Source organism: Sceloporus occidentalis, unplaced genomic scaffold, assembly GCF_023333645.1.
Source record: "Sceloporus occidentalis isolate IW3139 unplaced genomic scaffold, rSceOcc1.0.p SCAF_1, whole genome shotgun sequence".
Taxonomy (NCBI): domain Eukaryota; kingdom Metazoa; phylum Chordata; class Lepidosauria; order Squamata; family Phrynosomatidae; genus Sceloporus; species Sceloporus occidentalis.
The window spans coordinates 119,266,602-119,283,557 of NW_028316981.1; the positions used below are offsets into that span (position 1 = coordinate 119,266,602).

Sequence of the window (16,956 nt, forward strand, 5' to 3'; positions counted from 1 at the left end):
GAAACCTATACCTGAAACCAAGCTGTGGGCTATCTTGTAAGGTAACAAGGACTGGATGCCCTTTCCCGGGAATCAACAATGGGATTCTGGAATGGTTGGTGGCTTCAATTTTAGTGTGACAGAAACAGCAATTGATTCAGGATAGCCACAAGATGGGTGGACAGGGAGATTTGTCTGGAAATACAACAGGAGGTAGGCAGAGAGGTTGACTTACTGCTTTCAGTACAAGGAAATATTTGTCTCAAGGTGCAAGAGGAAATGCAGATGACTTGGGGAAAGCAAGGGGGACTTAGTAGCTTTGATTGTATTATTACCTGGCTTGTTCCTATGCCTCAGGTCTCACTTCTTTTCTCCTGTGAGTCTGACCTTTGCCACTTCTCAAGAACATGCTAGCTCTAGATATGGAATATGAAATATGGGGACCCTAAATACAACACAGGGTATGCAGGGTGTGCTAAGATTACAACAGTCTCCCTCCTGATAGAAGTGCCACAAGTCAAGATAAATCTCCTGACCTTCCCTAATCTTGAATGACTATGCAGGTATAACCCCAGGTTTTGCTTCCTTGGAATGAGGTTGTTGCTGGTGTTTAGTATTTTGTGATTCATGGTTTATTTACACTAGATATACATGGCCTTTTCAGTCCCAGGTATTACATTGGGTGTTGGCAAAGGAGCATGTGCACAGACACACATGCTTGCATGCATGTGCAAATACTCATTCACAGAAAGAGAGAGAGGGGTCACCCGGGGGTACAGAGGAGATTGTTTATTTGTTAAACGTGTATCCTGCATTCTCTCCCATGAACTCAAGGCTCTCCATGTCTCCACTGTATTCTCTCAACCACCTTGTGGGATAAATCATCCTGTATACAGCCTGGATCTCCAAGGTCCCAGAATAAAACCCTAACCACTTGCTGGCCTCCTTTTGACCCCAGTAATTTCCGTTTTTACAACTGCCATTAGTGGTGATAAAGCAGTTATTTTGGCAATGCTTATAGTTGAGTCATAGTTCTCTTTCACTGGTTTCTTCCAGCAGATCCAGCCAACAGGGCACAGCTCCTTTGACAAAAACTTGGATTCACACTCTGATTCAGTGATGGCCTTACTGTTTGAGTATATAGGACACCACCTAACCCTAGTTAAATGCTAATGTTATTCCCAAACAGCAAAGTGGGAAAGGTAAATTGAGATGCACTTAGAGCTTGAAAAGAAAGATGTTGGCTAGAAAACTAGCTGTAACCAGCTGTACCTCTGTTATCCCTTGGCCTGTGTCTCAGGTGGACATCCTATTAATTCCAGTGGACATCACCCACCACTGCCCTCACAATTTTTTGCCTAGAGTACTACAACCTTCTTTCTGATCTTCCATTGTCTTCCTTCTATCCCCCAGAACTTTGTTGTTGCTATAATCTCATGACACCACATCTTGAAATCCCATCATGTGAGACCCCTGTGCACTCCCATGACTCTTAAAGCAGCTGCACGCTGCTTTAAGAGTCATGGGCCTCACAACTGTGAGGCCATTAGAATGGCCTCACAATACAGCATTGGAAAGGCCTCACAATATAGGTTGAGTCTCCCCCATCAGGAATTCCAAAATTCAAAATATTCCAAAACCCAAACTTGTCCACATGGATGGCTGAGATAGTGACAGCTTTGCTTTCTGATGGTTCAGTGTACACAAAGCATGTTTCATGCACAAAATTATTAAAAAATATTTTGTATAAAATCACCTTCAAGCTATGTGTATAAGGTATATATGAAACATAGATGATTTTTATGTTTAGACTCAGGTCCCATCTCCTAGATGTCTCACTCAGTATATGCAAACATTCCAAAGTCCAAAACACTTCTCGTCCCAAGCATTTCAGATAAGGGAAACTCAACCGTACTCTGGGAATTTCTTTACACTATTGTAACATGGAGTTAGACTACTGTAACATGGACAAGAAGGACTTGTTGCTAACTTGTGGACAGGGCTGCACTGTTCAACCACAGATTGCCCTAGGCAGCCTTGCACCACTTGTGTGAACATCAATTTTCAGTAATGCAGAGGAAAACCACAGATGAGAAGCACTTTTCACACAAATTAGTATTCTTCCCAGTGTGTTTTATATTGGAATTATAAATCAACTGTAGCCTGACATGCGAAAATACTCTTAGAGAAGGGTTGTGCTTGAATCAGCCATAGTTAGTTCAAAGCACATGTATGTATAGTTTCATGGCTCACAAATACCAAGTGATGCAATGTTTTTCTCCCATGGTGTTATTTTAGAGACCTGGTATCCCTGCATATTAAAAAATCAACATGAAGCACAGATGTTCCCTATTCTGTGGTGGGGAGCACTACACAGAGAAAAAAGCCTACCATCTTGTACATAAGCAAAGCTACCCATTTGAAAGGAGGAGCAAGGGCAACACAAAGACACATTCCAAAGCAGTGGTCTTTGTCAGTGGTGTCGCTTGTGTTGGTGTCATCCCGTGTGGGGCAGGGGACGAATTGCCTTGCTTTCCCAGCCCCCAACCTGGCAAGACCACAGTCCTGTGGGGCTTTTGCTCTGAAGACCACTCCCCCCCAGCAGGAGTCAGTGGTGTCACATACTGAGGGGGACAGTGCCCCAACAGTGCACCACTGCAGTGGGTGACACCTGCCTCCGGTATCCACCTTAAGGCAAACCTATAATGGGGTTTTCTTGACAAGATTTGTTCAGATGAGGTTTACCATTGCCTTCCCCTAATGGCAGTAGATTTCATGATCAAGCGAGAATTGAACCCTGGTCACTAGGGTTGTAGTCCAGTGCTCAAATCAGTGCATCATGCTGGCTCCCCCAGAGTCAATATGCAGTGCTAATAGAGTGGTGCTAAAACTTGTTTGGACCAGCAAACACCTAGAACCATAGAAGTGGAAGAGCCCCAAGGGCCATGCAGGAATGCACAGTCAAAGCCCCACCAACAGATGGCAATCCAGCCTCTGCTTAAAGACCTCCAATGGAGGAGGCTCCACTACTCTCCCAGAGGGCGGGAACATCTTGTCCGTCAGGGTTTCTAGCCATTCTCATCGAGGGCCCTCCATTCTGAGGGGCCTGGGCCTCCTTTGAGGCCAGGGAGGGAGCCTGCTGGGGCCTAGTCCCCCTCTCCTTCTCCCTCTGCCTCTCCCTTCCCTCCTCGGGGCGTGAGCGAGAGGGGAGTGTCGGAGAAGGAGGAAGGGGCGAGTCCCGGGCCGACTCCGCCCGCCGGCTCCAGAGGCGGAAGTGGCGGCCTCCGGGGCAGAGGCCGGAGCGGGACTCACTCGGGGGGCCATGGCGCCAGGGGCGGCCGCGGCGGCGGCGGCAGCGGCGGCGGGGCTGAAGGCGGTCGTGGGAGAGAGTGAGTGCGGCGGAGGGGCCGGGGCTGGAGGCAGGCAGGCAGGGAGGGAGGGAGGGGGCCTTATGGCAGAGGAGGAAGGCCAGGCACAAGGGAGCAGGGGCACGGCCCAAGGGGAACCAAAGGCAAAGCAAAACGCTACCCTCCGACACAAACATTCTGGCTTCCCCAAGTGGAGGACATGTGGGAGCTCCCCCTGAGCAGGAGGCGGGAGGCGGGAGGGGCGCCCCTGGGGGGCAGGATGGAGAAAGGAGGCTTGCCACTGCCCTCCTCTGAGGCTGAGAGAGTGTGACTCGCCCAAGGCTTCCAGAGCCCTGCTCCGATGCTCAAAGCCCTGCGCCCCAGTGGCCCCTGACACCCAAAGCCCGCCTCTGGCTCTGAGACCGACTGCAAGGAAGAGGCTGGTGGCAGCAGCAGCATCAGCATCAGGAGGAGGAGGAGCTCTGCCAGAGGCCAGCCTGCTTCCTCAGACAGATGGGCCTTTCTGGGGAAGGAGCAGCTTCCTTTCCCCTTTCTTTTAAAAAGGGTTTTTATTAAATATTAGCACTGAAGCATGGGCATAGGCAACATAGAGACACATCCTATTTATGCCAAGATTGCATCTTAATTAATACTTTTCTTTAATTGACCATCTTTCTAACACAATCAAGCATTGATGGCTTTTTAATCATTCCCTTTCGCTCAAAATCCTTCTACTTTATACCTCTCTTTCTATTCCTTCTGTCTTTCCAACACTATCTTACCCATTCTTTCTCTCTTTCCTCCCTTCCTTTCTTTCCTTCTTATCTTAGCCTTCTTCCCTGAGTCCCATTTTGTCTCTCTTACCATCTTCCACTTAGGAAGTGGCATGTTCTGAGGAACCTGCATCAGAGGAAGTAGGCTGAAGTCTACCAAAGTGCATACTACCAACTTCTTTCTTTCATTTTGTCTCAAAGGTGCATTGTTGTTGTTGTTGTTGTTGTTAACCTTTGAGTCAATCCCAACCCATGTGCCCCCCGTGAATGAGACACCTCCAAGAGTCCCTGTCCTCCACTGCTCCGCTCAGTTCATGGAAATGGAGTCCATCCATCTAGCATGCGGCCTTCCTCTCTTTCTACTCCCCTCCACCTTTCCTAGCATTATTGCTTCTTCCAGTGACTCATGCCTTCTCATGATGTGACCAAAACATGACATCCTCAGTTTGCCATCTTGACTTCCAGGAAGATTTCTGGCTTGATCTGTTCAGGGACCCATTTGTCTGTCTTTTTGGCTGTCTAGGATCCTCAGCACTCTTCTCCAGCACCACATCTCAAACATGCTGCAAGATCGCTTTGCACACTGATTGTCCAGAATAACACAGCTAGGTCTTTGAATCCAAAATCCACAAAAAAGTGAAGACATTCATTCACCCAGCCAAAATGTGCAATATGCATGTTGCAAGCTTTTAAAGCTCCACTGGCCTCTTCATCAGGCAAAGGTGTTAAAAATCACTATGTTGTTGTTAACAGCCCTCCAGTCGACTGCCAGCTCTTGCTGCCCCTGTGGAGAAGACATCTCCCCACTTCCCTGTCCTCTGCAGCTCTGCTCAGGTCCTGTAGATTCAGGTCCAGTGGCTTCCCTGATTGAGTACCCATCTGGCCTGCAGCCTTCCTCTCTTTCTGCTTCCCTCCACCATTCCTAGCATTACATAGTGTCTTTTCTCATGATGTGGCCAAAGTATGTCAGCCTCAGCTTAATAATCTTTGCTTCAAGGGAGATTTCAGGCTTGATCTTTTTGTTTGTCATTTTGGCTATCTGTGGTATTCTCAGAACTCTGCTCCAGCACTGCAACTCAAAACAGTTGATTTTCTTCTAGTCTGTTTTCTTCACTGTTCAGCTTTTGCATCTGTACATAGTGATGGGGACTACCATGACTTGGACAAGTTGGACTTTAGGGTTCATTTTAATATCTTTACTCTTTAGGATCTTGTTTAGTTATTTCATGAACTCCCATTCCTAGTCTTCTGATTTCTTGACTACACTACTGTCTGCATTCTGCTCAGTGTTCATCTCTAGGTACCATGACTCTTTTACTCTTTCGATTTCCTCATTGGTTAGGTTGAATTTACTCCGTAGTCATTATTTTTATTTTCTTTATGTTCAACATTAAGCCTGTCTTTGCACATTCAGCTGTGACCTTCCTTAGTAATTGTTCCAAATCGGGGATGTTTTCTGCTAGTAGTATGGTGTTGTCTGCATAGGGAGGGAAAAAAGACAGTGACAAGCATGTGTGAGCAGTGGTCTTCAAAATTTCTGTGGTGTGTTTATACTGTGTGTGTGTATCATTTTAAGCACCAGCATTTTAAAGTTCTTCATAGATTTTCATGCATGTTGCATTTTTACAAATGACATCTCTTTATGCTGCATTAATTAGCTGGCCATTACTGATGCAGCCATCCCATTCCAATTTGTGCTTGTGTGTTAGAATCTCTCATTTCCAAATGCTGCTTTGGAAAAGAAGGAATTTTAAGGAGAATTAACCCGTTACTTCAAAGACTAATACATTTATTAATGGTTTTTGCTTCTGCTTTTGTGTTCTTAATTCAGAGACATAGCCATGTTAGTCTGGTATTCAAAAGGATGTTGTTTGTAGTTGTAAACTTGCATCTGAAGAATTAGACCAGGTCTATGAAAACATATGCTACAACTTCTTTTACACAGAAGCCGGCCCAAAACCAGCCTGAAAATAATAATAATAAATTTTATTTATATTTCCCGCCTCTCCCTGAGGATCGAGGTGGGATTACAACCATAAAACAGTAACAACATTTAAAACCCATACAGTAAAACAATAGCATCACTCAAAAATACAATTCAGAACAATAAAATAATCATCTAAAATACACAACTGCAGCCAAAAGTGGGGATTTTCCTTAGTGCTTTATAAAAAATCAGGTGGGTAGGCCCGCCGGAAGAGATCTGTTCTAAGTGCCTTCTTGAAGACATCTAAGGTGGTGATAAGACATCTCTTCCGGCAAGTTGTTCCATAGTTTGGGGGCTGTGGCTGTGTATGCTCTGTGGGAAGTTATTGATACCCTGGTCTTTGAATATTCTAACAAATTCTTCCCGGATGTTTTGAGAGGCAGGGCGGATTATGTAGGGAGAGGCGTTCCCTCAAGTAACTCGGGCCCAAGCCATGTAGGGCTTTAAAGGTAATGACCAACACTTTGTATTGCGCCCAGAAGTTAATTGGCAACCAGTCAAGGGATTTTAGCACCGGTGTTATATGGTCTGACCTAGATGTTCCAGTGACCAATCTGGCTGCCGCATTTTGAACTAGTTGAAGCTTCCGAACTTGGTACAAAGGTAGCCCCACGTAGAGCGCATTACAGAAATCTAAGCGAGAGCTTACCAGTGCATGTACCACTGTTTCAAGGTCCTTTTGGTCGAGGTAGGAATGCAGTTGGCGTATCAGCCGAAGCTGATACCAAGCATTCCTTGGTGTACTCCATCGCATCCACTTGAGATGATAACTGTAGAGATTAATCCAGGAGTATTCCCAAACTGCAAACTTTGTCCTTTAGGGGAAGTGTGACCCCGTCCAGGACTGGTTGACAGATCTCCATCCCTGGACTTGGGGAAACCTATCACGAGTACCTCTGTTTTCTCTGGATTCAACTTGAGTTTGTTTTCCCTCATCCAGCCCATTACTGACCCTAGGCAGGCATCCAGAGGAGAGATGCCGTCCTTAGTCACTGTAACAGTCAGAGACATAGAGAGATAGATCTGGATGTCATCAGCATACTGATAACACCATGCTCCATGTCTCTGGATGATCTCTCCCATTGGCTTAATTTAAATATTAAACAGCATGGGGGATAGAATGGCGCCCTGAGGGACGCCAGATGTCAGCTCTCTCCTGGTAGAGCAACTATCTCCCTGCCTCACCATCTGGAATCTGCCCAAGAGGTAGGAGTGGAGCCACTGGAATGCAATGCTTCCATTACCTAACTCCCTCGGGCGTTCCAGAAGGATACCATGGTCAATGGTATCGAAGGCCACTGAGATGTCTAAGAGCACCAACAGGGTCACACTTCCCCTGTTGATACTCAGACGGAGATCATTGACTAAGGCAACCATGGCAATCTCAAATCCGTATCCCACCCCGAAGCCAATTTGAAATGGGTCTAGATAATTGGTTTCATCCAAGACAGCCTGGAGTTGGAAGGTGACTGCCCTCTCAATCACTTTGCCCAAGAATGGTAAAAGGGAGTTGTAGTTGTTTCTCATCAGGGGGTCTAGGGAGGGTTTTTTCAAAAGCGGTTTCATTATCGCTTGTTTCAATTTAGATGGAAATATTCCCTCCTGAAAGGATGCATTTATTATAAATTGTAATGATGTTTTTATTGCATCTCCTCCCTGAGTGGTCAGCCATGATGGGCAAAGATCAAGAGGGCACATCGTCTTCCTTACACTTCCAAGGAGCTTGTCCACATCATCGGTATTTACAAACTCAAAATGATCCAGTTTAATACAGTCCACGGAGTCACTGGATACCTCTCTTGTTGTCTCTGTTATAATGCCAGCATCAAGATCAGCCCTCATCTGAGAGATTTTGTCTGCAAAGTCATTAAAAGCATCACAGCAGGCCTTAGTTGGTTCCAATAAAGGATTCGGGGTGGGAGACAGCTGGGTTAACTCGTTAACCAACCTGAACAGCTCTGCTGGATGAGACTCTGCAGACGCAATACGTGTAGCATAGAAGGAATTCTTTGCTACATTGATTGCCACTCCGTAAGAATCCAATAAGTTCTTATGGCGTGTCTTGTCAGATAAATGTTGATGTTTCCACCAGAGGCGCTCTAGTCGTTGCGCAGCCTGCTTCGTTTGATGAAGATCTTTTGTGTACCATGGTTTTTTATTTGAAGAGGGCCGGAAAGGATGCTTGAGAGCGATAATGTCTATGGCCCTGGTAAGATCGTTATTGCAGGTATAAACTACAGCTTCGACAGAATTGCCATCATTCCCAGCCATAAAACCCTCTAGGGCTTCCTGGAACCTTTTGGGTCCCATCAGCCTTCGAGGGCAGACCATTCTAACAGGTCCTCCACCCCTGAGGGGGATCTGGGTAGTGGCCTTCAGTCCCACTTTGACCAGGAAATGATCCGTCTATGACAGGGCAGAGGTATTGATTACTTCTGCCCACGGATATGCCAGGTCTGTACTAAAGACCACGTCAAGTGTATTACCAGCACAGTGTGTAGGACCCAAGACTAATTGGGACAGGCCCATGGTAGTCATGGAATCCATGAACTCCCGAGCTGCAACTGTCAGATCTAATGAGACGGCTTCAAAGGGGGGATGTTAAGGTCCCCCAGGACCAAAAGCCTGGGAGACTCCAACACCAGCTCTGAGACCAGCTGTGTCAGCTTGGCCAGGGAGTCTGTTAGACAACAGGATGGACAGTATGCTAGCAGAATCCCCAGACTGTCCTTAGCCTTCAGGGTCAGGTAAATATACTCAATGTATTCTGTTTTTTGGACCGATTTCCTGGTCAAATTGATGGTATTTTTATGGACCATGGCCACTGCTCCCCCTCGCCTACTTTCCCTAACCTGCTCCTTGACAGCATACCCAGCTGGGAGAGCTTTAACCCAGGTCACACTACTATCCTCTCCCAGCCAGAAAAGGAGTGGAATAATGCATTCCTTTTCGGTGGGCCGGTTGGGGACTGCAGTGGCGGTCCAATCCGGGGCCGGGTGCATGCAACTATTGCAGCCACAACACAAACAGGCCCTGTGTGATCTTGGGGTGGCCCTTTTGGGCCGCATGTTTTGTCCCCCATTTAATTTCAAAGGTGCTACAAGATCCCTTTGCATACTTGGTTCTTAATATAAGCCTTCCTTTTTTGCCTGATCTTCACATTCTCTGCTGATCTATTGTAATCAATTTTGATGGTGGTGTTTCAAAATTCAAATTTCAAAATGTACTGCCTCTTCTTTTTTCAAAGCTTCATTTTCTTCTTCATGTCATCCTGTATGATTTACTTCAACCTTTATGATCCCCAGAATTGTTTGGCAACTTGATTCAAATTTGCCAGCGTTCTACTTGAGCTGTAGCACCCAGAACTGAACAGTTTAAACCCACGTCCCACCACACCCATAGTTGTAGGTTTCAGTTTCTGTCTCTTTGTGGAAAGTAATAGTTTGATAAAAAATTGGCCAACTGTAAGAAGTAAAGCATCATAGAGCACAGAATAGAGACTGCCTAGGGATGTTTTTTGTTTCCTGTTCACAAGACAAGGTTACTTTGGATTACCTACTCTCACACACATGTGCTGAAAGTTTGAACAGCTTTTTGTTTGTTTGTTTGTTAAAGACTGAGGCCACATAGGAGGTTGTAAGCTTTGATTTCTTGCTTCATTTTCTTACTTGCCTTTGTGCCAAAGTTGTGCAAGGCTAGTGATACAAAACCAGTTATCTTATGATGCTAATGTTATATAAACCTGCCAGCTAATGCTAATGTTATGCAAACCTGCCAGATTAAGGTGAGTGTAAAAGAAATGAATGTGAGTTTATTCTGTGAAAGAAGGTGAGAAACCAAACTTAAAGTTGGTACTCACCCCCCCACACCCTTCTTTTATCCTTATTATACAGTTTCCTAACATATGCATTATATTGGCCAGTATCAAATTTACTGCGAACATTTATGGTGTTTTCCATATATGATATAACTGCTGGATATGATTTAATGTAAATGTAATGTGCAAATTAGTATCTGCTCAATGCTGCTGCTTCTGTGTTGGAATCCCTGCAAACCTTGGGGCAACTTCTTCAGGTTTGCATGTAACCAAATTATTTTAAAAGCCCAGTAATGTTGCTGTTATTGAAATAGGGTGATTCTATTAAAATCCTTCCTTGGGAAAGAGGAGGAAATATCCAAGGTCAGGTCACAACCAATGGCACTAGCAGTGCTTTTAATTAGTAATGTTTTACAACAATTTGTTGTGGTTGGTCTCATGACAGTGCTGTGAGATACAATGCTGCTATTTCCCTTCAACAAATATGGGCTTGAGGTTGAGTGAGAGGAATTTAGAGAAGGCCACATAATGAGTACATAGCAAAGGTGGGGCTTTACTTTGGGAGTGCAAGCCACCGAGTAAAATCCAGTGTTAAAGTGCAGTGTGAAAAAAGAACTATTTTGGTTTGTTCTAATTCTTTTGAAAGCAAGAATAAATATTTGCATAATTCTTGTGTCGTCCAAGGGTGGTAGTAATAGATGCAGGTTTAACTGAAAGTGTTGTAAGGCCATTACCTCTTCTCCCTTTTGGTCAAGATACCCAAACCAACATGTAATGCTCTTGAGAGGGGAAATCTAACAGTAGATATTGGTGGATTTCTACTTATCTGGCATTCTGAATGGATTGTACAATGACAAATATTGGAAGGAAAATAATAATTTAAATGAATAGGGGTATGGACTAAAGTGAAGTTGAATTATCACCAGCCTTTTAACCAATGGATGTTTTGAAATTATGTCTTTCCTTTACGTGTAATGCTGCAGAAAGTGTTATTCATGCTGTCAGTTAAATCTACTTCCTGCATGAAGTGTGAATTGGCCCTTGGTGCAAAGAGCCATTACTATCTGTACTGCCTGTATTTTTCGTTTAAAGAAGTGATTTTAAAAGTCTCTCTTCTTCCCTTGCAGAAATTTTAAGTCAAAAATAGAGAAGGGCAACTGGACTCTAGTTTCTCCTGCTAAGACACTATTTCCATTTGCAAAAGAACAGCAGGAGTGCTATGAAGTACATTTGAAAGATAATGGTATAGTGATAAAGTTGTCAAACAGAACAATGAATACAGAGGAAGTTAGCTATAAACTAACTCTTCATTTTTTAAAATTTAGATAATTTAAGTTTAGATACATTTTTATTTTTAATATTTTATTGAATGTTTGGGATAATTAACCATCATTATTTATGTATGAGCCAGCATGGTATAGTGGTTTGAGCATTGTACTGTGACCCTGGAAACCAGGGTTCAAACCCAGGCTAGGCCACGAAAACCCACTGGGTGATCTTGGGTAACTCACACTCTCTCAGCCTCAGAAGATGACAGTGGCAACCTCACTCTGAAGAAACTGGCCAAGAAAATTCCATGATAGGATCACATTAGGGTTGTTGTGGAAACAGCTTGAAAGCACACAGCAACACATCGCATACACACATACAATTGTGTATATCAATCGTCTTCCTTATCTGAAATGTTTGGCACTAGAAGAGTTTGGGATTTCGAAATAGCTGTATTTGCATAGATTCATAGAATCATAGAGTTGGAAAAGACCACAAGGGCCATCCAGTCCAACCCCCTGCCATGCAGGAAATCACAATCAAAGCATCCCCAACAGATGACCATCCAGCCTCTGAAGATTTTTAAGGAAGGAGACTCCACTATACTCCGAGGGAGTTTGTTCCACTGTTAAACAGCCCTTACTGTCAGGAAGTTCCTCCTAATGCTGAGGTGGAATCTCTTTTCCTGCAGCTTGCATCCATTGCTCTGGGTCGTGTTCTCTGGAGCAGCAGAAAACAAGCTTGCTCCCTTCTCAATATGACATCCCTTCAAGTATTTAAACAGGGCTATCATATCACCTCTTAACCTTCTCTTCTCCAGGCTAAACATCCCCAGCTCCCTAAGACGTTCCTCATAGGACATGGTTTCCAGACCCTTCACCATTTTAGTCACCCTCCTTTGGACACGCTCCAGTTTCTCAGTGTCCTTTTTGAACTGTGGCGCCCAGAACTGGACACAATATTCCAGGTGGGGCCTGACCAAAGCAGAATAGAGTGGCACTATTACTTCTCTTGATCTAGACACTATACTTTTATTGATGCAGCTTAAAATTGCATTGGCCTTGTTATCTGCCGCATCACACTGTTGACTCATGTTCAACTTGTGGTCTACTTGGACTCCTAGATCCCTTTCACACGTAGTTTCATTCAGCCAGGTGTCCCCCATCCTATATCTGTGCATTTCATTTTTCTGCCCTAAGTGCAGGACCTTACATTTCTCTGTGTTGAATTTCATTTCTTTAGCTTTGGCCCAGATTTCTAGTCTATTCAGGTCATTTTAGCTACTCCCCCTAATTTGGTGTCATCTGAAAATTTGATAAGTATGTCCCCAATTTTGTCCTCCAAGCCACTGGTAAAGATGTTGAACAGCACTGGCCCCAGGACAGAGCCCTGTGGGACCCCACTGGTCACTTCTCTCCAGGATGAAAAAGAGCCATTATTGAGCACCCTTTGGGTTCAGCCAGTCAACCAATTACAAATCCATGTAACAGTTGCCTTGTCTAGCCCACATTCTAGAAGCCTGTTTGCAAGAATGTCATGGGGAACTTTGTCAAATGCCTTACTGAAATCAAGATATACTATATCCACAGCACCCCCATCATCTAACAAGCTGGTAATTTTATTTAAAAAAAGAGAGATCTGGTTTGTCTGGCATGACTTGTTCCTCTGAAACCCAAATTGACTTTTTGTGATTATGGCATTGCCTTCTAGATGTTCACAGACTCTCTAGAACATTCTCTAGAATCTTTCCTGTTATAGATGTCAGACTAACTGGATGATAATTTTTTTGGATCCTCTTTTTTCCCTTTTTGAAGATGGGGACAACGTTTGCCCTCCTCCAGTCTGCTGGCACTTCGCCTGTTCTCCAGGAGTTCTCAAAGATTATTACCAATGGTTCCGATATTACATTTGCCAGTTCTTTTAATACCCTTGGATGTAGTTCATCTGGTCCTGGAGACTTATATTCATTTAGGTTAAACAGGTATTCCTGTACTATCTCTTTACTTATTCTGTGCTGAAATTCCCCTACTCTGTCCTCTGCTCCATTATCCTCAGGTTGAGCACCCTTTACCTTTTTTGAGAAGACTGAAGCAAAAAAGGTATTGAGTAATTCCGCCTTTTCTCTGTCCCCTGTTAGCATTTTGCCGTCTACTACAAGAAGATTAGGAGAACTACAAGAAGAACTACAAGAAGAAACTACAAGAAGATTGGGACAACAAAAAATATGCTGGTTCCCAGTGATACCAGTTACAAAAAATTATGATTCACATTAAAGAGCTCACATGTTAATCTGTGATTCAGCCATGTGATAGACTCACATGCATTATCTAATGACCTAATGATTTCTGCCCAATTTCTAGCCATTTCCAGCTGTGATGTTCTATAAAATAGCTTGTTTTGTTCCTGCTTCACCAATTTATTTGTCCATTTTCATGGAACATACATTAAAGTACCTTAACTTATTTGTCCTTTTTCATGGAAGACCCATTAAAATAGCATAACAAATAGATATTTGGGGTGTGGGCTTATCACATTTCAAATAGTTATTTTGGGTGGGGTTTACCACGTTTCTGCTCCTCCATTTCCCTAAGCTGTTCTTCATCTCCCCCCCCCCACACACACACACATACCCCAAGTCTGGTGCCAGCTCTATCTTCAAATTACTCCTTATTGCTAGATTTTCCCATCATTTGGTCTAGCTGTGGGCTTAAAGTTACATATCGAGAATCACTAGTTCTGTGCTCATTTGCCTTGAAAGAGCCATTATAGGAGCTGCATACTGAGCATACTCCCTGGCCATTTGCAGACAATTTTTGCTCACCACTAGCAACCAGGTCAGTATTTAATTACTAGCCTGCTTTAAAAGGAAAATCATTTTCCTTTAACCAAAATAACATTATGCTTTCTTTTCCCACTGCTATACGCTTTTTAACATCCATTGTAGTAGAGCTTGCCTGTGAAACATTTCAGCTGGAAAAAAACAAATAAGCAGCAGCTGCTAGCCTGCTAATACTTATTAAATAAGGATGGCCTGCAGCTCTTATGCTGCCTTAGTAGCTGGTTGAAGTTCACTGGGATCTTTGTTCTTTAAGTGTGTTTGCTCAGATCCTTGAAGTTTCAGTAATTTAGAAAGATTGCTGTTAGTTTAATATCTCTTATCTAGTTTCTGCTGTATGTTTGTTTTTTGTTTTTTGTTTTTTGCTCTTAACAGCTGTTGTTTGATTCCAGACCATATAAAAGAAGGGTGGGATGTTAAACACACAAGAGGTTGAAGAATTTTTTTCCACCCAAACCTATGTTGGCTTGGAATTAGTTTGCTTGCCTTCTTTTATGGTAGAAAACTTGGTTGATAATTGTTGCTTGCATTCATTCTTTTCACCGCCAGCTCAGTTGTAAATTTATTCAGAGAACTATGCCAATAAATAGAACAGTTTTAAGCTGGATTTATGTGGTTGAAAACTCCTTCAGCAAACAAACTTTTCTTGTCCTTCAGTGTCCTGTAGTTGGCTGAAATGATAATGTAGTAGCAACATCATTTTGTAGATTCATCTTGTAGATACCAAAAACTGGGTGTTTATACACAACTGTTTGAAAGTCAAAGGATATGACCAGATACCCAGCATAGATTTGCTTAGGGTTTCATCATGTGTTGTTAAAACAGACCCATGCAGCAGTCAGCCCATGGCAGTATGGCTGGAAGCCAGTCTTGACAAACTGGGGACAGTGGCTATTATGGTTGTATATGGAGTCTGTCAAAGAAATATTGTGGAATGAGGAGCAATTAAACTAACCCATGTTCATGAAGTGTTGGACTAATAGCCAGTCCTGTTTGTAGGTCAAACCACCTTCTCTCAACACAGTTCATATCCTCCATATCTGTGGATATGGAGGGCTGACCATAATCAATAGGTCAATATGACATAATGGTAGTAGTGTGACTTTTTGAGGGAAAAGCAAAAGAGAATAAATGAAAACTTGTCAACTTGTAAGATTTTCCAGAGGGATTTCAGCAATTTCATTCTTGAGCGTTCTCAACATTTCCATTTTTCTCAGGAATGTACCATTTCCTTTGAACAAAACTAGTGCAATACAGAAGATATAATGTATCACACTGTTGATGAGCAAATTTCTTTGTACCTTGGGGGTCAGAAGTTAGGAATCAGAAAGAAATGGGTAAAAATGGACTGTAAACAGATATTCATAGCGGACCCTGGGTTCTTGGGCTTCCCCTTCCCATTTTTGTTCTCAGTTGCTGTATGACAAGGGTGGGCAAAGTGTGCCCCAAAAGGCCACATGTGCCCCACCCAGGTTGTCTTCATGCCCCTGGGGCCTCCAGGAGTCAGTGTTTTTTTCAAAATAACTTCAAAATGCCCCAAGATGGCCTTGAAGGTGTGAAGGGCATTTCTGCTAAAAATGACAGTAAATCAATTAATCAGTCAATTGATGATAATGCTTCCTTCTCTCTTAGCATAGTGGTTCCCAACCTTGGGTCCTCTGTGCATTTTAAACTTCAGGTCCCAGAATCTTTGATCATTTGGGCAAGCTGGCTGGGACTTCTGGAAGCTGAAGTCCAAAACATTGGGAGAGCCAACGGTTTAGAACCACTGTCTTAGCAGGTGGGGATTTTTTGGGGGGATAGATTTTTTAGTGGATGGGAGAAGATATGGTAGAGAGCATACTCTCCAAATGGACTCATGCTGGTCCACAAGTTCTCAGCTGCTGGTCCTTAGACAGTTTGCAGAAAAGAAAAAAATGCATATAGCAAATGGGCGTCCAAACAGTACCTGTCCCTGGCACATTGTAAGGTGGGGGAGAGAATTGCCATTGCCACAAATCAGACAGCTTGAAAAGCACAAGTTTAACAGATGGTGATTTTCCCAAGACCACTCTGAGTCTAATTTACAAGCCCTCTGGTAGCAAAAAGTTAGAATCATAGATTTGGAAGAGACCGCAAGGGCCATCCAGTCCAACTCCTTGCCATGCAGGAAATCTAAATCAAAGCATCCCCGACAGATGGCCATCCAGCCTCTGTTTAAAGACCTCTAAGGAAGGAGACTCCACTGCACTCCCAGGGAGTTTGTTCCACTGTCGAACAGCTCTTACTGTCATTAAGTTCCTCCTAATGTTGAGGTGGAATCTCCTTTCCTGTAGTTTGCATCCATTGTTCCGAGTCTTGTTCTCTGGAGCAGCAGAAAACAAGTTAGCTCCCTCCTCAATATGACATCCTTTCAAGTATTTAAACAGGGCTATCATATCACCTCTTAACCTTCTCTTCTCCAGGCTAAACATACCCAGCTCCCTAACTCGTTACTCATAGGGCATGGTTTCCAGACCCTTCACCATTTTAGTCGCCCTCCTTTGGACACACTCCAGTTTCTCAACATCATATATAAATTGTGGTGCCCAGAAGTGGGCACAATATTCCAGGTGGGGCCTGACCAGAGCAAAATAGATGGCATTATTACTTCCCTTGATCTGTACGTTATAATTCTATTGATGCAGCCTAAAATCGCATTGGTCTTGTTAGCTGCTGCATCGCACTGTTGACTCATGTTCAATTTGTGGTCTACTTGAACTCCCAGATCCTTTTCTCATGTAGTCTAGTTCAGCCAGGTGTCACCTATCCTAGTTTGTCCCTATATCCTCATATGGTACTCTAGTAGACATGGAAGGAGAGGCTGTATCACAGAAAGAGACAGTTTTTGTCTGAGAGAGCTAAAGGGTGACAGACACTTTGGGGTATTGTCCTGCCCTATCCTAGTTTGTCCCTATATCCTCATATGG

The 16,956-nt window shown here is 43.6% G+C and overlaps 1 protein-coding gene across 4 annotated transcripts in view; it reads left to right on the top strand.

The window, feature by feature from the left end:
• Positions 1-3,224: 3,224 nt before the first annotated feature.
• Positions 3,225-16,956, top strand: part of LOC149322031 (syntaxin-binding protein 2-like) — a 48,856-nt gene continuing 35,124 nt past the window's right edge. For 2 of the 4 annotated variants that reach the window (XM_089533276.1, XM_089533295.1), the window contains exon 1: positions 3,225-3,368. In XM_089533276.1, the coding sequence (XP_089389402.1) occupies positions 3,302-3,368 (67 nt within the window). In that variant the 5' untranslated portion in view covers positions 3,225-3,301. The remainder of the gene's footprint in view (positions 3,369-16,956) is intronic. The other 2 variants (XM_089533286.1, XM_089533267.1) reach the window with 2 other exon arrangements.